General features: G+C 50.4%; 1 protein-coding gene across 1 annotated transcript in view; it reads left to right on the forward strand.

Moving 5' to 3' along the window:
* Positions 1-23,562, forward strand: part of LOC149343135 (chondroitin sulfate proteoglycan 4-like) — a 150,456-nt gene extending 126,894 nt beyond the window's left edge. The window contains exons 7-15 of the mRNA XM_089545660.1: positions 549-1,058; positions 6,621-7,066; positions 8,844-9,095; positions 11,132-11,234; positions 11,696-11,896; positions 14,130-14,319; positions 15,879-16,691; positions 18,699-20,271; positions 21,227-23,562. Coding sequence (XP_089401786.1) covers positions 549-1,058; positions 6,621-7,066; positions 8,844-9,095; positions 11,132-11,234; positions 11,696-11,896; positions 14,130-14,319; positions 15,879-16,691; positions 18,699-20,271; positions 21,227-22,115 — 4,977 coding nt within the window. The 3' untranslated portion in view covers positions 22,116-23,562. The remainder of the gene's footprint in view (positions 1-548; positions 1,059-6,620; positions 7,067-8,843; positions 9,096-11,131; positions 11,235-11,695; positions 11,897-14,129; positions 14,320-15,878; positions 16,692-18,698; positions 20,272-21,226) is intronic.
* Positions 23,563-23,790: the final 228 nt, after the last annotated feature.

The raw sequence follows: 23,790 nt of genomic DNA on the forward strand, positions 1-23,790 counted from the left end.
ACGCTAATAGCCACCCTCCGGGATCTTCCCATGGGAGCCGCCTTCCGGTTGTCCATTCCTCCGCTCTCGCCATGGCAGGTGGTGTTTCGCTCTGCTGATAAGTGCCACCTGTCAGGTGACAGGGTGACCTGCAACCTGCAAGATGTCGTGCTAGGCCGAAGACGCCGACGACTGCGAAGCAGAAGGCAGGAACGGGCGCCCAAGAGCTGCACTCTAAAAAACTTCTTCCCCAAGCGGGGCTAGTAGCCACCGCCTGCGAGAATAGTGCATGCAGCTTCGTATCCCGGTGCCTGAGACAATTCGGCCACCGCTGTTGCTTATTGTGCTATGTGCGCAAGTAGGAATCATTTAATTTGAAGCATCAGTTCTCTTCCAGTCACGAGGTGCGCTGAAGTACTTGAAACCGAAACTGCGTTAGTCGCAGACCCTATATGATAAGAGTATCACCCGTGTTATATTTGACCACGGCCGAAATCACTCTTGTTCACTCTATGCTTTTATCTGTACTGCGCGCGCCTTCGCTTCGTGACCGCCCCTTTGCCTCGCAGGTGACGAGACCGCCTCGTCGCGGCACCCTGGAGCGACTCAAGAGCACCGGACGATGGTCTCCCGTGGGACACTTCAGCCAGCGCCACATATTGCGTGGCAAGGTCCGATACGTGGACAAGTCCAAGGAGGACCTCGCAAAGCCCGAACCGGGGAAAGGAGCAACGGCAGTGGGGACACCCGACGACCCGGCCTCGGCAGCGGCCTCGGACAGCTTCCAGTTCTGGATCTCGTGCGCCAGCGCCCGGGCAGGACCGTACGAGTTCCGGCTGTCGTTCGAGAGCGTGCAGGCGGTGCACAACGAGCAGCTCACCCTGGAGGGCGTCCTGGAGGGCGTCGTGAGCGCCGCGCACCTCACGTACGCCTCGTGGCCCAAGCCGTCGGCGGCCGACGCCGTGATCTACACGCTGGAGCAGCCGCCGCAAGCCGGGAGCCTCCTGCTCGCGACGCTGCCTCACGGCGCCGGCGCTCCCGTCGCCCTGTCGGCAGGAAGCCGATTCACGCAGCTGCAGGTGAGGATGGTCGAAGAGTAGACCGTGAAGGGGTGTACAGGGTGTATCACATAAGACTGCACAATTTTTAAAAGTAGGCTTTCTCGAGTTAGAAGACCGCTGTTTTTCGCCATGGCAGTGTCAGTGGGGAAGAACATCAGAATACAGCAGGGACATGCTGACGCCTGGTTAACTAATATTGAATAGTTAACTTTTTTTTACTATTACTGCTCGCCTCCCTATTTATTGAGAGGCGTGTAGCCCATCGTAGGTAGTATTTATATCATGGTTAACGACTGCAGCGCGGAAAGACAAGGACAAACGAAGAAGTGGACAGGACTGGCGCTGCAGCGCCAGTCCTGTCCACTTTTTCGTTCGTCGTTGTCTTTTCGCGCTGCGTTCTTTAACCATGATCACTGACCAACAAACCCAAACAGCCACTTTAGTTCACCATATTTATATCAGTTTTTCGAATTTCGGAAACGGCGCTGTGGCCCAACAAATTATGTCTATTTCGGCGAGTTCCGTGCATGGAGAGGTTGCGTTTCCTGCAAACTTCTCGAAAGCGCATGCATTTTGGCGCGGTGTAGCTGAAATTTGTTGGGCCACAGCGCTGAGGGTAACCGTGTTTTCGAAATTCTAAAAACTGATATAGATATTCCTTACGGAGGGCTACACGCCTCGTTAATTATGGAGCCTAACGATAGTAGTTGAAAAGTTAACTATTAAGTATTGGTTAACCAGCCTGCTAGTTAGCATGTCTTAGTTATATTCTGATGCACTTCACCGCTGACAAATCTACGCCAAAAAAAGCGCTCTTCTAGCTCAGAAAGTTTCCATTTTTTTAACTGTTTAAAGTATTAGTTGAAACACCCTGTATAGATCCGTTCGTACGCGAATCATTCGTCGCTGTAGTCTGTGACGTCTGGTTGCTTAAAAAAACGCGTCTATTCTCAGTCAGTTCCGTTTAAGGGCACTGCTAAAGAAGGAACAGCTTGGCAGCTTGAGAAGAGTTGCTTCCTGGTATTTGCGGTAGGGCAGCAATATCGCAGCAGTTGAGTCGTGAGTGAAGTCAAGGCTGCAGTATCTGGTAGGCAGGGCCGTTCGTCGTCTCTGATATTCAAAGACCAACGACCAAGAAACGGAATATTTACTTCGAATTCTAGTTGTTGCAAAATATGGCGGGTGATTTTGTCAGGAGCACAAAATTTCACACACAAAGTACTGTTGACTGGACAGTTCACGAAGGATATATCCACGAACCGGGCCGAACGTTATTCCCCGGATGGCGCAGTCTTTCATTCATTTTTTATTTCTTCTATTTCCCTTCTTCGATGCGCAGCTCTCCTATTCTGCTTTCAACAGTGCCGCATGCGCTTTTGTCACATGAATAGAACATTGCCTGGCTACCCGTATTTGGAGGATGTACACTGCTGCTGGCTTGTTTGGAGGCGTGAATTCTAAAAGAGACGGCACACTTGAGACGCCTATGAAATATCTCTATTGAATTTTTAAGCACTGCTCACACAGGGTGTCGCCAATTTAGTTTAAACATGCGATTCTTAGGCGGCAGGAGAGAAGAGCTTCTGCCTGCTCTTATCAGTTTATCGTTTCAGTTGTTTTAGTCTTTCGTAAGGTTTACGGCATATATGCAGTTCTTTGCCCCTAACCTGCATGAGCGAGGGCCAGATATCTTCTGCCTTCTCTTGTCAATTTATCATTCCAATTGTTTTACTGTAGCTTTTTAGGTTAGCGGCATATGCGCGGTCCTTGGTCTTTAGTTTGAAGTGATGGCAATAATGTTATCTGTTTTCTGTGACCTCTGTTATCTGTGTTATTCTGTGGATGTTATCGGTAGCCTTTAGATAGCTTTTAATGATGATGTCAAGAGCGCACGAGGCTCCCTTATTACATCCCGCGGCACAATGATCCATGAGGCGCAGTCTGTACGATTGAGGATTTTGCTGAACGTGCTAACTGCGAGAAACTAGTTAGCGGTGTCCTGAGTGACTCAGCCCAACTGGTAACGTTATCTTACTTAAACAACCTCCCATCTCTCACATTCTTTACGTGGTACCTGAAGCCTAGCACCAGCTAATTAGCTTACTCATGTTTGGTTTGGTTTAAGGGTGTTTAACGTCCCACTGCTACTCACGCTATGAGGGACTCCGTAGTGGAGGACTGCGGAAAATTTCGACCACCTGAGGTTTTTCATGTGCGCTAACATCGCAGAATACGCAGGCGTCTAGCATTTTGCCTCCATCGAAATGGGACCACCGTGGCCGGGATCGAACTCGCGTCTTTCGAGTTAGCATCCGTGCTCCATAACCACTGAGCCTTCATGGCGGCTAGTTAGCTTAGCAAAATGAAATGGTTCGCCCAAATGAACATCCACTCTCACATAGCATGAAGGGAGCAAACGGCCGCGGTTTAGAGCAGCATTTTTCCTGTTAACGTATATATTAAAAAATCTCCTCCTCTGCTCTCTGGAGCACCGGTGTTGTACGCACTGTTAGCAAAAAACACCCAAAAGGGAGTAAATGGCTTGTCCTCTAACGCACACCCAAAAGGAGGTTTTTTTTTACTCCATGTGTATGGTGTTTCTTTATTTTCTCCTTTATATAAGGGAGTTATTAAGGAGTGCAAAGGGAGTAAATTTTTTACTCCCTTATAGAAATGGAGCCCAAAAATGGCGTGATGTTTATAGTTTATGTATCCTCATTCAGGCTCATTCTTACAGTGACAGCGGTGGAAACGGACAGTAGCTCGGCGGGCAGCCGGCAATCCAACTTGGGAAACTGCGCTGCCCTAATGTAACTCCGCGTCTCGCATTCTATTCGCCGTCTGCTAGCCCAGCGGCGGCGTAGGCGGCAGGAGTCGTCTGCTTGTCGTCTCCTTTTGCTGTACGAGCTCGTTTGGTTGGCCGTGTTGGTAGATAAAGAGATGTAACATTATAATCAATAGTTCAAAACTGAGGAGGAGTCGCTGGGTAGTTTTCACGGTCATGCACCACGCTATATTTGACTAAAAATCAGAGCAGAAAAGTTGAAAACACCCCTGATGGTAGTTTGGAATGGCAGTGTTTGTTTCCATATTCACTTCATCGGCTTGGCTTTTCAATATGACTGAGGAAAAATGTAGCCTCATGAGCTCAATCAAGAGCTCAGGGTTGACGCTATGTTCTATCACAGTTCCATGTTTATGAAACACATAATCTGCTGTATACATTGCGAGGATCACACTGAAAAAAGCCTGTGAGAAGTAGGCCTAAGCGGGGGCTGTAACGGGGTGGCGACACAAACAAAGGAAAGTTAGGTATGGTTAGAGCACTGGAGGCTTCACAGGAGCAATTCAATTATATACCGTACTGTAGCGGTAAACGGCGACAAGCCGATATCTTGTACCGCGGCAGGCGCCCGTGAAGCAGCAGTAGTGAACGGAGATCCAGCGACGATGGTAACCAAGCGGTCTTAACTCACCGCCATTATCAGACGACTGACCAGAAGCAGACGAGACGCTAGGTGGCGGGGCGGATTGCACAAAATGGTGTTTTTTTACTCCATTTCGGCACTGGTGGAGTATTTGGCACAATTAACTCCCTTTCTAGACTGGAGTAAATGCTGGTAAATCCTCATTTTTACTCCATTATTCCCTCATGGAGAAAAATGTTTTCACAAATGGAGTAAAAAGGGTGGCCGCCACCATTTTTACTCTACTCCCTTTTGGGTATATTTTTGTTTACAGTGTGGCACGGACAATACAGCTGTGATGACAGCGAGCAGTAACACAACTGGCTGAGCAGGTGACATGTATAAGCCAATGCCTGAGCAGCTGTAAGCTCCCTCTGCTGTGACTAGGTAGCTGTGGCGTCCTGCTGTTGAAGAATAGGTCACAGGTTCGATGCCCGGCTACGGTGTCACCCTTTCGATGCAAGCGATACGAAAAACACTCGTGCGCTGAGATTTCGATGCTCGTAAAGTACCCCAGGCGGTCGAAATTAATCGGTAGCCGTCCACAGAAGCGCGCGTCTCATAGCGATTCACTCGATTTCTGCACAAAAAACTTCACTAATAATAATCATCGGTATTATTGCAAGCCAGAGCACGTGACTTCTGGCAGCGACCGCCACCAGAAATCGCTTTTTTAAAGGGGGCCATCTTTCCCTCCTTGTATGGCTAATGCACCTCAACGCTTGACAGTACACGGGACCGTCACTACTGTGCCAATCTATTGCCACTACCAATTCATGGTTCTTACTCATTTGTGTATTAGCACAACTAAGAATCCCCTTGCTGGCTCCTTCGCTTAATTACGCGCTCTTTCATTTATTGTTTTCATCAGCTTAACAAAGACAGTGCCTGCAGACCACGTCCAGCCGGCTGGGAACCTTAGCACTCACGGAAGCAAATTGGAACACGCTAGCCTCGTCATGAAATGGCCCAGAAAGCCTTTTCACTACTGTTGTAGGGTTTAAAGCTGACAGACCTGAGGAAAACTTGATATCCTTAGAGTAAGCACTCTTGTTAGCGCGTATCGCGCAAAGTATGTCCGCTCTTCTTCATAGCCCTTTCTCGATGTGCATTGTAGTCCACCAGACTCGAGTCTATTTAACCTCGCCACCTTTCATTCAACATCAGTAATGCTGCGAGGGACTTTCTCCGAAGCAAACGGAATCGGCGCCATGGTATGTCATAACCGGAAACTCCGGCGCACACCTGCTGCCCGAGTCAAACGTTGCCCAGGTGATAACTCCATTTGGCTAGACCAGTTGCAGAGTTCCCCATAAAACCCGTGTAACAAAATCTGGCGCTCTGATTGGTCTAAATTTTGATTATAGCAGATTGTCACGCCACCTGTGGCATTCAACCGAACTGCCCAATGATACATAAGAGACTATGTAGTGGAGAAACAATAGTTGCAGGGCGCCACCAATAGCTGGCTGCTGGGCTCATAGACGACGACACGGTCTGTTATACTTGAAGGATGTGTCCACGAGGAATAGCCGGGTTTCTAAGCGGAGTTTGACAACTGGCGTAATCAAAAAGGTCTGGCCCGGCGGTGTCTGAGCGATAAGGGACGCTTGCGCCAGGGATTGTGCGCCCTCGAGGAGCCGTCACCTGTGGTCAAGTTGACCGAACGGTTCTCGCAGAAGGTGCATTAAAGAGGTCGTGTCTGGGGTGTAGTGCAGCTGTCCCGTCTTCACTTCCAAGGCAGGAGAAAAATATTGAGATTTCTTGCGCTTCATTTCTTCTACTCACTCATTCACTTACAGTCTTGCGCACAGATTCACTAGACACTACTGTGCTGAAAGCTCAAGAAGCGCGCACGCTGTTCATGGGAGCGCAGTGAGGAGGAATGGTCCGTGCCACAGTCAGTCATCCACTTTTTCACTTTCTGCCCGAAGGACGGTCAGAAATTTACCAGAGCCTGCTCCGATATTAAAAGAAAAGTAATTCTCGATATCTCTTTCATTCACCCGCTCTCTTTGTGCCCCACAGAACGGTCACAAATTGACCAGAGCCCTCTCCAGTAACTAAGCCTCGGTCATGCACTCTTCCGTGACTGCGCACCGTGCCCTCGCAGATCGACCAGGGCCTGCTTCGCTACCAGCTCAAGCGGCGCGCCCTGACCCGGGTGTCGGACGTGTTCCGCTTCCGGGTGTCGACGGACGGCGGGGCGCAGGCGCGAGACCAGGAGTTCCGCGTGTGCCACATGCCCAAGGACGCCGTGCTGGTCAGCGAGGAGCTGACGGTGCCCGAGGGCGGCCAGACGGCGCTCGGAGGGCTGCGGCCCCTGCTGCAGGGACGCCGGGCGCGCTTCAACGTGACGCGCGCGCCCAGCCACGGCGAGCTGCGGCTGCTGGACGCGGCAGGGGAGCGCGTCGAACAGCGGGCCGTGCGCAACTTCACCTCGGAGCAGATGGAGGCCGGGCGCCTGGTGTACCGCCACGACGACTCCGAGAACAGCCGGGACGAGTTCGACTTCGTGGCGTACGAGCAGGGCGAGCGCCTGCTCTACGGCACCTTCCGGTGAGCTCGCGTTCCCCTTTTCTTTCCAACAGCGAGGCAGAGAGGTGAGTGCACTGGTGTTACAGTGCTCTCCAATATTCTAGAGCATTGTACTGGTGTACATTCACTGAGAACGCTCAAGAAGGGCCAGAACACATGACCGCCACTGATCTAGTGTTTTTCTGTGTCCTGGTATTTTGGCGTCTTTTAATATCAACTAGCAGCCTTGTGCCCCTTTTTCTTTGTGCTGAGAGCAGTTGCGCGACCGTCACATCGGGCATCACATCGTCGAGAGCTCGAGAGGATACGACTGTCGCGAGCATTTTCTTCAGCGTGTTTGCAAGGCCGCGCGTGTGCTCAGCTTTCGATTAACGACCAACATGAGTGAAGCGAGAACGCGTGGCGGAAGATTTGTGCTCAAAACACCGGAGGTCTTGATCAACACACGCCACGAGAACAAAGTGACTCGTGCCGATCAAAGCATTACATTTCTCTTGGAGAACCCTGTTCGACACGACATAGGTACATTGTCGCATACCATCTTTGCAATGCCTTCCAGGCCACGGCTCGCAAGAAAGCAATGGTAGCCAGGGAATGTTTCAGAGCTGTCGAGGCGTGGACTGCGGGGAAAACTAATGTGGGTGGATAGAAAGACACCACAAGAGCTCATTGGGGTTTCTTTTTGGTCCGTACGTGTTCGTTTTTTTTTTTTGTGCCCTGTGGTGAAGTGAAGCATGTTCAGCGGCTGGAGAACTAGTGACTGCGACCGTACACCGCACTCTAGTTTGAAGTATGGTCTCATGGCTTTTTACTGTAAAAGCATAATAATAATCTTAAGTATTTCTTTTCTCGTTTCAAAGAACAAGCTACAATATCGGGCCTGTGTAATGGTGTATTCCCACTCGAAGATCCGGAGCATCGCTCTGAGCCAGCGAAGGAGCACAAGAACTGGAAAGGACACTTAAGCTCTGTCTTAGGGGTATGACGCGATACCGCTAATGGTTTAATGCCCATACGTGCTGAATTGATAATTCACTATCTTCATTCATGGACCACTGGGAGTCCTCATACTACTCCTGGCGCTGTGTTTTGAGGATTCCCACTCCTGGCGAGGGAGTAACAGCAAATATTTTATGTTACTTTTGTTCTGCAGTCAAATTTCGTGGCTCCAATAGCGCGGACAACGCAGAGCGTGTAGTGACATGCACATGTTCATGCGACATTCCTACTTGTTTTACTGTTAATGCAAGTTAACTCGATGATCTTTCACGATGAGATCATGGGCACTGGATACATTACACATTGTCTGCAGTCGTCGCACTTCGCGGGCAACCGGTAAGATACACATGCGTGGTGGACAGCGGTCCTCCTTTCAGCGCAGCCAGCCATCTCTTCTCTGTCGCGCCATTTACAACACAGTCTTGCAATGTTACTTCCGATTCCACGTAGATGTAGATTACTGTAAACATCTTAAGAAAAAAAAGAAACTAATCACAGTGTGATTTGCAACGCTGTAGTCTCTGTTGGGATTTACCATTTTCACTGAAGTTCACGGCTGTTGACAGAGGGCAGCACATCATAATGATTTGACTCTCATTAGACAAAAATGCTGTCTTTTCGCCATGGCTGTTTTGATATTTTGGCGCGCAACTTTTCATCCATCCCCTGTGTTTCTTTCTGGCACCCATTTTTTTTCCAATGTCAACGCGCACTCCTAGCATTGCATTACTCTGGTATAGATTGAATGCAATCCACGGTGCTGACTCCTCCGCGCATGTCGTGCCCTCTGTTGGCGCAGGATCTCGGTGACCATGCGCAACGACAACCCGCCGGTGCGCGTGGTGGACCGGGTGTTCCAGGTGGTGGCCGACTCGGAGCGACCGCTGACGTCACAGGACCTGCGTTACGAGGACGCCGACTCGCCGCCCTCGCAGATCCAGTACACGCGCCGCGACATCCCTAACGGGGCGCTCTTCCACGCCGACAACATGGCCGTACAGGTGTACCGCTTCACGCAGGCCGATCTGGACAGCGGCAAGATCATCTTCCGGTGAGACATCGCTCGCTGCTTCGTTTTCGGGAAAAGAGAAGAAGGCTGGGAGCGGGATGGACATTTAAAAGGGAATGGAAAGTGGCAGCAAAGCATGAACATTGATCCACACGCACAAAAAAGATAGACAAGCTGGTCACAGCCTCAAGCAAAAATAAAAAAAGTAACAGGAACTATACGCGAAAGTGTACCGTTGGCACTCGGCTGTAAAGAATTGGTGTTGGCCAGACTCTATGTACAATATAGCAGCCAGCCACACACCTTCCAGCACGACAACACGAAGGCGAAAAAAGTTATCCCTCATTTCGCCATAGACGTACTGGTAAGCCTTTATAGCTTACCAGGATAGCAGCTCCCTTTTTATTATTTTACCCACTATTTTATTACAATTTTCTTCCCGTGTGAGCAACTGGGGTGCATGCAGTTCTCAGGATCGTGAGCATTATGTTTGCGAGCCGGTTAACTACTTTATGCTCTCTCTAATGCGACGGCTTTCTAATGCGACGGAACATCGAAGAATAATGCAGTTTCGAGAGAAATGCTCACGAAGGAGTTGAGCATACTCGCTGAATATGCACATTTGACAAACAACTAGGGAGATTAAAGATACCTGGTTTAGAGTCCCTGGACTAGAAGCCAAGTTCAAAAAAGGGGATTTTACGTTTCATTTCTTTAGTCTCAATAGTGCTTTGTGCACTTCATCAGGCCTCGGTTAAAAGGCATATGACTTACGACAAGAAGAGCGAAACATGAAGTAGTGCCAACACTTGACAAGGCTACGTTTTCCTTTGACTTCTTAGTGTTACTGGTGCGCCGTCTCAGTAGATGTTCCTCGTTTGTTATGCAAATGCAAGACTTCTAGCACATTAAAACTATGATGTTAGGGCAATGTTTGTTTGTTTTAGGGGGTTTAAAGTCCCAAAGGACTCGGGCTATGAGGGTCGCCGTAGTGAAGGGCTCCGGCAATTTCGACCACCTGGGGTTTTTTAATGTGCACTGGCATCCAACAGTACGCGGGCCTCTAGAACGTTAGAACAGTGGTTTGAGGGAAAAAACACTAGATGAATTGTAAAGAAAATTATCAAAAATCTAAAATTAGCATGAATGTGGGCGCAGTCATGCTGAGATTCCGAGCTGAAAAAAAAAACATTTGAAAGAAGTTACGATAGTTAGTGCAGAACATAGCGGATGACGTGGTGAGGGCGTCATGACGCTAGCACGAGGAGGAGAATTTTGGCCTTGCGCGGAATTGGTTCGTATTTTAACGTCAAAGCGTTAGGGGCCCCATGTCACAAAAAAGCCGGCGTCGGTGTCGTTGGCCATGAGCGAAAAGTTCGCGAAAAATATCCAGAGGAGCAGCCTAGTGGTTAGGTGGGCCGCCTAGGTCACGTCACCTTATGACGTCATCACGACCTTCCCTCCTGATTGTGAGCAAACTGCCCACTGGGGCAGGTGACAGTAAAATTAATGGTTGGTCGCGAGAAGTAGCCCAGGTGGAGCACCTTGGGTCGCACATTCCTCACCGATGGCAGCGCCTCCATCGCAGTGTAGTGGCGCATCGCTTGACCACTGCACCACTGCGCAAGCACTTGTTTAACAACTACCGGCGGTCTATGAATGTAGAGTAGAGAATGCTTAATTCCGTTTATATGAGCATTAACCCATTAACGTCATCGCGCATATCTTTAAGTCCCCCCCCCCCCCCACGCACACACACATAGTTTTCTTTTTTTGCAACAGAAGGTTAAACGCACGAATTTATACTTGCTTTTGCGTCTCGTAGTAAATCGCACCATAAAGATTTCTTTACAAGGGTAGGTATAGCTTGCTAACGTATACGCTTCTTCCATATGTAGTTGTTGACAAAAAAAAAACATTTCTTTGTGATGTCTGAACGTCGTTCCATAGTTTGCACTATTCTAGTTGTGTTGACTGCTACTGTGCTGCGTAAACCAGAGCTGCTGTTTCCGTTGCTGTTTCCCAGCGAATAAATCCATTCTTCTCTACCCCTTCCTTTTTCCTTCTTTTCTTTTCAGGCACAGTGGTGCGCCCTCAGCCCGCGCTGTCTTGTGGGTGACGGATGGACAGTACTACGCGTCCGGTGTGCTCGAGATACGCGCCTCAAAGCCCTTTGTCAGGGTGCGTTCCCAGCGGCTTCCACAATTCCTCTATAAGCGACGGTAGCCCTAGTGCTAGGCTGCCCTGCTGTCCACTGTTCCCGGCTTGCAGAAATATAAACGAGAAGCAACTACGTGCGGGGCAGTAGAAAAATCTTGGAAATAATTGTTATCTCGTACTCCTCGGTGTTTTATTCCCTCGCTCCCCGCTCCTTTTGCTTTCGTCTGATTGGTCACGGAGCAGAACAATTCGTATATAGCTTCTGTGTCCGTAGCCACAGCGCGGTTTTTTAATCTCAGCCGTTCTGTAAAGCCACTTCCTCTGAATGTACACCAAAAGAATGCTTGAGTACTAGTTGCGCCGCTGCTTTGCAGACAGCAAAGAAAGGCTGACCCACATCTTGTCCTCTGTTCAATCTGTCGCTTACGCAAGGTTCGCAGTTCCCTGTCATTTTGAGAGTGTGAGAGCACGCCGCTTTACAGGTGGCCGTCAACACGGGAGTAGTGGTTCGGCGTGGCGACGCGGCTCCGCTGAGCTCGGCCAATCTGTCCGCGGAGACCAATCTTCGCGCCGGGGCGGGTGCCATCACCTACAAGGTCACCTCACACCCTCGTCGTGGTCTGCTCATGGTCGGAGGAGCCGAGGCCCGGCAGTTCAGCCAGGCCGACCTCGACGCTCAGGCCGTAAGTCAGCTACCGCGCCTGTATGGGGAGTGGTCTCGTACACTTTAAACAGGAATACGCCTATAAGGAGTAAAGAGGGAATAAACTGTCCTCTAGACTACTCCCTTTTACGAAAGGGAGTGCACTGGAGGAGAGCTTTCTCCTTTTTTACTCCTTTCTGTATAAGCTGCAGTGACGCGATACGCGACAACGCTGATGTGCACTCTTCTTGTGGTGCTGACACCAGTCGCCATACACCGTTGTAAAACTTTGCCAGTCAAGTAAAAGGCTTGAAGTTCAGAATGGCGCAAAAGACGCACACACAGGAAAAAAGGGGGTGACACAAAGAGCGCCTACTACCGAGTTTATTGCGGAAACACCCTCTTTTATACGGCAAGACATATCAACCACGAACCGGAAGCAGAAAAAAACACATATTCATGGTTTGAATTCACATTTCAAAACACCATCAGCAGAAAAGAAAAAGCCACAAGAACAAAAAACAGAATCTAGAACTACACGTGACCGTCTAAGAGCTGGGTTTCTTAGACGGTCACGTGTAGTTCTAGATTCTGTTTTTTGTTCTTGTGGCTTTTTCTTTTCTGCTGATGGTGTTTTGAAATGTGAATTCAAACCATGAATAGGTGTTTTTTCTGCTTCCGGTTCGTGGTTGATATGTCTTGCCGTATAAAAGAGGGTGTTTCCGCAATAAACTCAGTTGGTAGTAGGCGCTCTTTGTGTCATCCCCTTTTTTCCTGTGTGTGTGTCTTTTGCGCCATTCTGAACTTCAATCATGAACCAACTAGCCCCAAAGCAAGTTCTTCTGCAAGTAAAAGGCGTTAATAAAACAGTAGTGGTTAGTTGGCATTGGTAAAGCTTTTATGTTATGTCCCTCTGACTTTCTCCGAGCTTGTTACAACATAGGAAACGTGCACGAAATGCTCTCATTGAGGAAACTGCACCGTGCCCGATATGGTGAGTGTGTAAGGGACGGGCCAATGCGAATGGCAAGGAAAATGTAAAGGCTGCACAACAGGTTGCCTCTTTCCATGTGCACCAACCACATCCCCGCCCATGCCATATTGTAATTAAAATTTATCTGTTCCTAACTAGGACATTGTGACCGCACCTTCCTTAACCTATAAAGCCTCTATATCTGAGAGGTCATATCATCAAACGATTTCTTTTTTAACACCGAGCACCTTCGTGCCTTTCACAACCTATAGTATGTAATAAACGTTTCGCCCTTTGTTCTTCGGCGGCTTCAAGCCACTTTATTTGCGGTCGTTCCAAAAAATGTCTCATGCTTGAACTGGCAGCACGAGTGAAACAGTACATTTTTTCATAACGTGCGCAAATCCTGAAGAGCTGCGGAAGGTATACAAAAGCATCTGAATAGTTAACTTGCATAGCAGAGTGAAAATTCACACAGGCGGTGAAGAATTTTAGTGCGAAACACTACTTTGCGAGGTCTAACCGGCTCATCGAGTTTCTGTGAAGCTTGACCTTGAAGGTGACCTTGGCAAAACCTAGCATAGCAACAGCCCATGCAAAAATAAAATAAATACTGTCGCGACTGGGTTTCGAACCCGCGGTGGCGCGAACAGATCAGCTTCGCTGGCTATTGCACGAGGGCACTATGCTATCGCCCCAGCCGATCACGCCTCGTGTTAAACTTCAACACTGTCGCGCTGTGCATTGCACATTGTCGCCTATCTGCGGTGCGAGCAGAACAGATCGGCTTAACCTCGATCAGAGCTTCGCCATAGTCTAATATTGTTGCCAGACGTGCAGACGATCCAGCAAACCAAAACCATGAGCCGACTAGGCTAAACGCATGCGTTCGCACGTCTACTCACCTTACCTGCTTTTAAACCCTACTACTTTTTTTCTTACTACTGATAAATGTCGCACCCCCCCCCCCCTCTATTTTTTTTTCCCTCGTCCGCTCCTCACGCCGCTTCACCGTCTTTTCTTTTTCTGAGGCAAGTATAGTGTTCCACACTATGGCGCGAAACCCAAATGGAATGACTAAGCTAGAATGACGTCATATTGGTTCAGATGTGGCCGGTAGCTATCTCACACTACTAGCATTGTCAGTACCGCGTTCACTTCATCCCTTATAACCTCGCACAGTGTCGATCTTCATCCGTTGAGCTTTGTAGGCATGTTTAATTAAGCTCACTTGTGGAGAGGGAAGTCGTTCTTCAGTGGCTGTACTTCCACTCACGGTGTGCGACTCTCACAACCGCAGGTTGAGTACGAGAGTGTGGACGGAGGCCAAGACTCGGCGCCCACTGCGGCCTACCAGGACTCGTTCGGCTTCGTAGCCTTTCTTGGGGACACCACTTCGGCGCCGGGAATATTTCGACTCACCGTTTACCCGGACAGCTTCTGGGAGCCCATCGAGGTGCTGCGCAACTCTACGCTGTTCGTCGATCATGGTGAGCAGCGGCTCCCTCAAGTTTTCGCCCTGCCTTTCCCTACCTATTCGGGAGCCCGAAAGGTTCCCCGTTATTACGTTGTTGATTGGAGCATGTTAGCGAGGGCTGAACGTCTTGAAAGAACGATGTCATTAGCTTCTTTACTCGCTCTTGCTACCGTTTTTAGTCAAAATCTAGCGTTATAGATTAAAGGACTCTGGTTATAGCTTTCGATATGGTTCCTTTGGTTTCTCTTTTCGCATTCATTTTTTTCTTTTCTTTTTGCCGGCAGGCGTGGAAACGAAAGTATGTATTCTTGCTTAAAATGAAAGTAGCGCCCAATGAAATTACATTGGTGCCATTGTTCCGTTCTTTTTATCTTAATGGTTCTTGGGTTTGCTGCCGGCTGCTATCTTTTACGCAACAAACAAAGAGCAAAAGAAAGAAAAATGGGGAGGCTAACTGTGCTGAAGTGAATGTTGCATGCTTACACATGGGGAGAGAAAATTTGAACAAAACCGAAGAAAGGCATAAAAAAAAAGCATACCCTAGAGAGCATATCGCACACACAAAAGAGTGCGTGCATTTAGTATACTGTAACAACTGGAGCAGAAGTCGCGTAGCTCTCTGTGCTATTGATGTCAAGTCCAAGGCTCCAAGCTCTTCACCCCGCGGGTAATGGGTGGTTGCGCAACCAACTTAAGGAGGTGTACAGTGTCAGACTTTGAAAATTAATGCAAGGACATACGCAGAGGTGTTCGAAGCTTTCCTCGCAGCCTTTATATAGCCTGTCCCACTTTGCCATTGTCTCTTTTTACTGTCCTGTTCTTTTTCGACTGCAGAATAGCTCAGGTATCTACTGTTTAGCTGGACACTTAAGATGCTCGCGGCCGCATATCGCTTTCTTTTCCGCCAGATAACCAGTGGCAATACTACAGGGATTGCTGCTTTTAATGGTTAACATGCCTACAGTAAGCAATGTGTTTGCCTGCTTCTGGTGCAATTGTCATTAGAATCCACCTGAGTGCAACAAAATGGCAAAAGAATCTATACAACTTGGTCATGAGCTTTGCAGTTGGAAAAAAAAAAAACTCGTCCTAGTACCAAGCCCGAGATCATCACTTGAACATTGCAGTCGTTTTACCAAATCTGGTTAGTTTTGCTGGTAGCACAGCTGCGATGCAGTCACTCTATCCATCTTGGTAACTTTACTGGAAGAACAGCGGCGCCCGACAAGTGGTGAACCTGGGTTCGATCCCCAGGCCAGGACAAATTTTTATATAACTGCTAAGCTTCCGAGAAAGCTGTAAAGCTTTAATGTGTATTCATTTTGCTGCGCTCAGGTAGATGCTAATCAGTGTTTACTCCCTCATCTAAATCTTCTCCACATTGGGGGTTCCCCTAAATATATTGGACTAATGTCGACAGTAGCGTTCAGCTTTCCTGTCTCTCTGCGCTGTGCAGAAGGAGGGCAATATCACATATCTTCGCTGCCATATTGACAACGCGCAAGTGTGCTGCATTATAGTTCACTAAATGAGGTTTCCCCCTGAAGCGCCGAATTCTCACTACGAACGCAGGTGACGTAGCGGTCTTGAATGCATCAACTCTCCTGGTAAGGCATCAGGCACTGGACCCAGCGAACATCACTTTCACCATCATTCAGCCACCGCTCTCCGGGCGGCTCCTGTTGGGTGACTACGCCACGAGCACGTTCACACAGGCCGACGTGAACGCCGGCAGCTTGCGGTACCAGCACATCGGAAACGGCACCGAAGACGTCGTGGGCCTGGAGGTGTCCAACGGCATCTCCTCCCGCGATCGCCTGGACCTCGCTGTACGCGTGGTGCCTCAGGTCATCCTTCTAGAGACAGGGAACGTGAGCGTTCAGGAGGGCGGGCAAGCCACCCTCGACGGTTCGCACATCAGCGCGGGAGCTCTGCGGGAACTACTGCCGCAGCTCTTGGTCGTGGAGCCTCCGCAGCACGGCCGGCTCTCGTCGTCGGCCTTCTCTCCGGAGCAGCTGGACGGCGGAGAGCTGACGTACCAGCACGACGGCAGCGAGACGATCAGGGACTGGTTCACGGTCGTCGCCCGGGGCGTGGGACGCGAGAGCTTGCCCGGAACAGTGCACGTGTCCGTGCAGCCCGTCAACGACGAGGCCCCCTACATCGCCAACAACACGGGTCTGGACCTGTGGGAAGGCGCAGTGGCGCCCATCTCGGCCACGCACCTGGCGGCGCTGGACGACGACTCGGAAGCGTCCCAGCTCCGCTTCCACATCTCGACACCGAGCAACGGATATGTGGCCTTGAGGAACGACACGAAGACACCGCTGCTGTCGTTCACCCAGGACCAGCTCAACCGCGGCGCGGTCGTCTTCGTACACACCGGTGGGTGTAGGTACCCGTCCCTTGAGCCGGGCACCGTTTCTGTAGTGCGCGCACCTGCACGAGAAGAGCTTGCTGTAGTCGACTAACTGATGTGCTCAAAATTTGCTCTACGGGTAGCATTCCTTCGTTGAAAGCTTCCTGTGCCGAATAATCAAATTAAGATTTACAGATTTCTTAAAACACGGCTCCGAGTGGTAAGTGAAATCCCCCTCTGCACGTAAGTTAAAGGTGCACTGAAGAGGATTCTGAACATGTCTTTTTGCCGCGGAAACTCGATCCACACGTTCCTAGCATTCTTAGAAACAGAGACTTATTGCCCTGTGTGGCCGATTTCCCCAATTAAAACGAATTAACGTCCGGCTCCCGCCTTTTTTTTTTTTTGAATTCTGCCTCGTACGGTGGGTGGAGTCGACCAACGCGTGGAGCGCCTTTCACCCAGTCCCGTGGAGGCTTTGCTTTCGCTTTATTTTGTTTTTTAGGTTTCCATGAATAAATAGTTTCATTCGCAAATAATATAGCCGCAAAATAAGCCCGAAGAAATAAAAATACGCGCGGGCTATTTGCTACTACGGACTACTACGTATTACTCCGCCGATGGCAGAGCGGCAAGCCACCACGGGACTGGGTGAAAGGCGCTCCACGCGTTGGTCGACTCCGCCCACCGTACGAGGCAGAATTAAAAAAAAAAAAAAGGCGGGAGCCGGACGTTAATTCGATTTAATTGGGGAAATCGGCCACACAGGGCAGTAAATCGCAGTTTCTAAGAAAGCTCGGAACGTGTAGATCGAGTTCCCGCGGCAAAAAGACAAGTTCAGATTCCTCTTCAGTGCACCTTTAAGTGGTCAGTTATGTGACACAAAGTGAGATGATAACATAGCCTCGTCAGGCACCTAATTAACTAAACTATTATAATGTGCTTTTTAGCCATTGCGGCTAGCGTGATTGTTTGCCGGTCACATTTCTAGGCCACTCCATTTTGTAGGATTCCTCTAGACACCTATTCCAAGATATTCTCTCCAAAAGTCTCCACTGATTCCCCGTAATTGCGCATGCAAGGCCGTGACAGTCGACGCGAAACTCCTGCCCAGTGTGAAGCAGCTGTTGCGTCGGACGATTCTTTCATTTCGATAGCCGCAAGTGAAAGGGTAGCAGTTATCAGCTTCACCTGTCACTCTACGCCGTTGGAAGACGAAAGGCCGCCTTACACCGGGAGGAGTTTCGCGCCGATCGTGTATCACATCACATGGGCATGTCAAAAAGTCGACATCGTCCCAGTTATACAAAACCCAAGTGTGGAGCAATGGGAGGGTCTGCTCTCCAGCGACTGCCGCGATGACCAGATCGGTTTGATACGGCGAGCTCAGCTGACGGCAGCATCCAGCGGAGCCCTGGAATAGGGGCAACCGACCGTTGCGGATGGACTCATCTGACCACATAAAAAAACCTTGTGCTAGAGCCGAATAAAGTTATCCTATCCTATCCTATCACCGCCTTGCATGCACAGTTTCACAGATAGATCGAGCTGAACATTTAGACGCGAATATTTCGGAGCACAGGCGAGCTAGACTTGTACCGAATGGAATCGGGTTGGTATACGTCTGCCTCCTAGTTCCCAATATAAACATGCCTGCTTACTGCACTCACTAAAAAACTTCATTAATGACGTTTGTTAATTAGGTACCTAAAGACCACAATAATCATTCTAGTTTGTTCCCCCTGGCCGCATAAATTATGCGCAACGGAGGATTTCCCTTACCTCTCTGCGCCTACTTTTAGGTAATCTGTACAGCTTAATTTTGATCACCCTGTATTTCTACCTTCAACGCTGACAGCTCCGAAAAAACAGTACCTCTTGAAAGCTTTCAATCAGGTCTGAGAACACCATACTGGCAGTGGTTTAAAAGGGACGAGCCGCTTATAATACGCGCAGGATTAACACGCGCAGGTTCCTACATGTGGCACCTTGTGGGAGCGAAACCTCAAATTACACGCCTCACCTTCACGCAGGTTCACCCGCCGGAGGCTTCAAATTCCAGGTGACGGATGGCCTCAATCAAGGTTCGCCACACGTGTTCACCGTGAATGCGCGGCCCCTCAAGATCCGCCTGGAGCACAACAAGACGCTCAGTGTACTTCCAGGAAGCCAGCAGTCCATCACGCGCGACCACCTCCTTGCTCGCACCGGAGACCACACTCGCGACGTCTCTTTCGTGGTCGTACGCACGCCACGCCTGGGCCGGCTTCTGCGTGAAAATCCCAGTGACGGAACTCTGGCCCAGCTTAACCGATTCACGCAGGCGGACATCGACAACTACTTGGTTCTGTACGAGCACAGATCCCCCATGTCCGCCCCAGTTGAGTACGACTCCTTTGTGGTCGATTTGGAGACTCCCAACGCTGTTCCCGTCAAGAACATCTTGTTCGCTATCCGCATTGCCTTGGACGATTCCCTGGCTTCGGTTCTCGGACAGCTCCGGGTGTCCGAAGGAGGAAGGGTGCCGTTATCTTCAGCGCTGGACGTGGGAGCGTTGGAAGCGCTCTGGCGTGGCAAGCCCGACGTGCCTCCGAGGCTTCGTGTTTGCCTGCTCTCTCAGCCAGTGCGCGGGTGGCTGGAAGTGGACCAGAAAAACGCCAGCGTACCAATATGCATATCAGCGCACAGGTTGGACCGCGTGGTCTACGTGCACGATGATTCTGAGACTTTAGACGATTCTTTTGGAGTGGGCTTGTTTCTGACTGCGGCAGAAGGGGATCATGGCGACATGGCACTGCACAACAGCACGTTGAAAGTAGCGGTAGAACCAGTCAATGATAAGCCGTTCAGTTTAGAGACACCCTCTCCTGTCATGCGCATAACAAAAGGGTACAGAACTGCTATCACCCGCGACGTCGTCAGAACTATTGACGACGACGGAGCACCCAGCCAGATAGTTTACAGAGTGGTAAAAAATGACGAGACTGGAGCCGCAACCCTTGTCCTAGGGGACTCCGGAACATCGCTAACAAACTTTACGCAAAAAGATATAGACGATGGCAGGATATACGTAGTCCACAACGGATCCCCGAAATCACCCCTCACATTCAACTTTATTGTCAGTGATGGCGTTCACCCAAGCAAACCGTTCATTCTAACTTTAAACGTAGAGCCGGTGGAGGTGCGTCTGGCGAATGGTACCGACCTCGTTCTGCAACAAGGTGACCTAAGGGCAGTGTTAACTCCGGCAGTGTTTGGGGCATGGACTAACGCCGATATGGACGACCTGCTCTACAACGTCACCTCTGCGCCGCGTTTCGGGAATTTGGTGTTTCCGGACGGAGCGGCTGTGGACGATTTTACGCAAGGAGACCTTGAACAAGGGCTCGTCATCTACGAACAGCATGACCTCAGCAGTTCCAAAGATGCATTTGCAATCGCTGTGAGTTGCGGTACGAGTCCAGTCGTCGTTCGGAGAGTGGAAGTGAAAGTTGAGGCGCTTGTGAGACAACGACCGCTACAGGCAATGGCAGGCCGCTCGGTACTCATAACTGTGGACCATTTGGACGCATCGAAGCTGGCGGCTCGGTCGAATGGAAACCCACGGTAAGTTGATACTTTTCGCTAACTTCTGTAATTCGGTTCTTCGTGAGGGCTCACAGCACAGACACAAAATCTCGCCTGAAGCCATTGATATGCGGCCTGTTAAGGAGCAGCCTCATAGCCTACTGTCTCTCGCGTTCTTTTTTCTTACTACTTTTTGTTTGTAAGGCAAAGGAAATCAGCAAATTGAAGTAAATAGACCAAACGCCAGGTGACCGTCTCATAGAAACCATCAAGTATGATTCATGAAAAATAGGCAAGTGAAAACAACTGCTTAGTTTAGCTTTATGCTATCAAAGTCATAGAGCCGTAGCTTTAAGGGTCCCGTTATGAAGAAAATTCGGCGTCTTCGGCGTCGTCGGCACAGGCCGTGCGTTGGCCGTGAGCGCAAACGTTAAAACCCTATTGGTCGGTTGGCATGGCAGCTTGGCGCAATTGATTGGTGTAGTTTCACTGACATGAGGCGGCCCCCATAACTGAGACGCGCCGCGGAGCGTCTCTGCGCCAAAGCTGTAGCAGCACCATAGCCGGCGGCAACGCAGTGGAAGACGAGACAGAGCCGCTACTCGACGCCGTCCGTGTTCGCGCCCAGCGTGCGCAGTCACCTTGGCTGCATGAATCAGTTTTCTGTCCTGAGAGCATCGCTTTCAATCACCGCCTGTATTCGTCTCGCATCTGGTGAGCAGTATAATTTCATGCTGCAGATGCCCGCTACATCTACAACCCTATCGCGCCGTACCCTTAAAGCGGCGCTTAAGTGTCCCCGTTTTTTTTTTTTTTTTGCTGGGGTCTTGCTCATATCAAATCAGTAAAGGCGGTTTGCAGGTGCAGGTCAGATTTAAGGACAGCTTCCTGTCTATTTCTTTGACACCGGGCGACTCCTAAAGCTACCGACGTACTCAAGCACCCCACACCCAGCTACTTGCCGACACCTCTCTGTGACATCACGCTCACGCAGGTACAGCGTCACGCGGCAGCCTGTCCACGGCCTTCTGCTACTCTCCAACGGCACCTCGCAGACAGCTGTCTTGCACTTCACTCACGAGGACGTGCTGAACGAGACAGTCTTCTACCGGGCCCACCGGAGAGACACGCTAGCTGACACCCCCTCCGGCGTCGTCAACGACCACTTCGACTTCGAGCTGACGGCGCCCGGAGTGCAGCCCGGTAGCAGCCGCTTTTCGGTGCAAGTTCAGACGGGCGGCAGCTCTCTTTCCCCGGGCGTCGGGGCGGCGACGCCGTCACACGCACCGACGGCGCCGACCGGCACTCTGTCCCCCGCGGACAACACGAGTGTGGGCACGGCGGGCGAGCGGCCCCCTGGGGTCGTCGAGACGGGTCCAAGGGCGCCGCTGCTCACCAACGAGCACCTCGTGGTCATCGGCGTCGCAGCCGGCGTGCTGCTGCTCCTCACCGTCGTCGCTGTGGCCGGGGTCGCGTGCGGTGCGTGTCGTTCCCGGCGCAGCGGCAGCGACAAGTCCGGAGGCAGCGCGCAGTCGTCGTCGCGCGGTCCTCCGCGAGAGGCGTTCCCGGAGGAGCTGCCCGCGCCTCCGGCCCCGCCGCCCACGTCTCCGTCGAGCAGCAGCAGCGAGCCGCCCCCGACGGTGGTGGCGGCGGCCACGGCGCACGCGGACTTGGACTGCTTGCCGCCGCCGCCTTACGCGGGTTCCGGCGCCGTGGGGACAGAAGTGAGTCCCGCGGTGCCTACGTGCAAGGTGACGCCTCTGGGACACGTTGAGGCGGCCAAGACGCCCTCAGAGGGCGCCAGTGAGAGCGACGACTGGAACGGTGACGTGCGCTTCTCGGCGCCCACCACCGTGCTCAGGAAAAACCAGTACTGGGTGTAGCTTAGTACGCGAGGAGTGCGACGTCGTGCTCCGACAGAGGCCTTGTTCTGCACACACACTGACCCACGTGCGTGAGTGTGTGCTGAGTGCGTGCGAGTGAGTGCGTGTGGCGCGTTGGCTTCTCATCCGGGCCGCCCGCTTATGTGTGACTTCATGCGGGTAGTCTTTGTTCCATCATCTCCGCAAGTGCATTTTTTTCCTCCTTACAGTGGGGCCGCCCGCAGTATACGTGCAAGTATAGCGGGTCGTCGTCAGTGCGCAACGCTCGAAGGTGTTCGGCGCGCTGCGCATCCTGGAAGAAAAAGCCGCAAACGTTTCGCACTTTAGCGTTCTGGGCATCTGGGTCTTCACCACTGATTCGTCACTGCCTTATAGGAAAATGCAAGGCAAACAGTGCAAACATTGTTACAATACGCGTTTTAGTGACGAGCTGGCTTTTTTTGCCAGTCGGTCAATGCTTGGTGGAAGGGATGTTTTTTTGTACGCAATTCCACCATTGCTCAACGAAAGCCTGAGGTCGCTGGAGTTCTCCGGGTGTCATGAAACGTTCAGGAGTAGGGACATCATCACGTTTTTATCTCTGTGAAAAACTGCCGAACTACGGAAATTATGATTGCCAGTCTCCAGCAAGCTGCAATAATTCAAAATTTTGCTGCCGCCGGTTGGCTTGACCTGTTTGGTGAGGAATACACTGTAAGTTGCTTGCTACATTTGTGCACTGTGGAAGCTTTTAAGACGAGTAAACGATAAGGCACTCGAGCTTAGCCAGCATTTTTTGCTGCTGGGAAGACGCGCGTAGATTTAACAATCAGACGCAGGCTTATACTCGACTTCTGTGTGCGTCTGCTCTGTATTTATGCTGCCGAGTTCCGGGGAGACCTCCAGTAACTTCAAGGCTTAACTCGTCTTTCTAATATTCACCGTCATCTCGCAATGAAAGCACGGACGATCATCTCGAGCCACTGCGATGAAGTTTCCTGTCAAAGATTGCCGCTGTCATCTACTATTGCCACCTCGTCAATGTTATTCCCGTAATCTCAAGTCTTCCTCCGCGCATATAGTCAGCGCCGGTCGAACGGCAGGGTTCTGAACTTACTTTATTCGCGCAATGCACACGAAGGAACCAAGCAACCTTGTGTGTGTCGGCTTTCGCTCGCGGGCTACAGTACCCGCCACGTTAACCTAGTACATACGAGTTGTGTATTCTGACTCATTCGTTTAGGAAAGTAGCGTCAAAATTTTTTCCTTGTTTTTTTAGTTGTCAAAGTTGTGAAATAATAGCGACTACGTCATTTGGCCTGGTTCCCGTATCACTATTATAGTGTTTCGCCTAAGACTTTACACAATTTTTTTTAAATAGGCTTTCAAAGTTACGTGAGCACTTTTTTCGGCATAGAATTGGCAGCGGTGTGGTACACCAGAATAGAGCTATGATGTGCTCACTGACAGGCTGGTTAACTAGTACTGAATAGCTAACTTTCTAACTATTAGTGTTAGGCTTCTTAATTACTGAGAGGCGTGTAGCCCATCGTACGTAATATCCATATGTTTTAGAATTTCGAAAACGCGGTTACCCTTGGCGCTGTTGCCCAACAAATTTTGGCTACATCGCGCCAAAATACATGTTCTTTGAGAAGCTTGCAGGCAAAGCAACCTCTCCAGTGCACGTAACTCG

Source organism: Amblyomma mixtum, chromosome 5 (genome assembly GCF_055824585.1).
Source record: "Amblyomma mixtum isolate Tamu chromosome 5, ASM5582458v1, whole genome shotgun sequence".
In the NCBI taxonomy this organism is placed as follows: Eukaryota; Metazoa; Arthropoda; class Arachnida; order Ixodida; family Ixodidae; genus Amblyomma; species Amblyomma mixtum.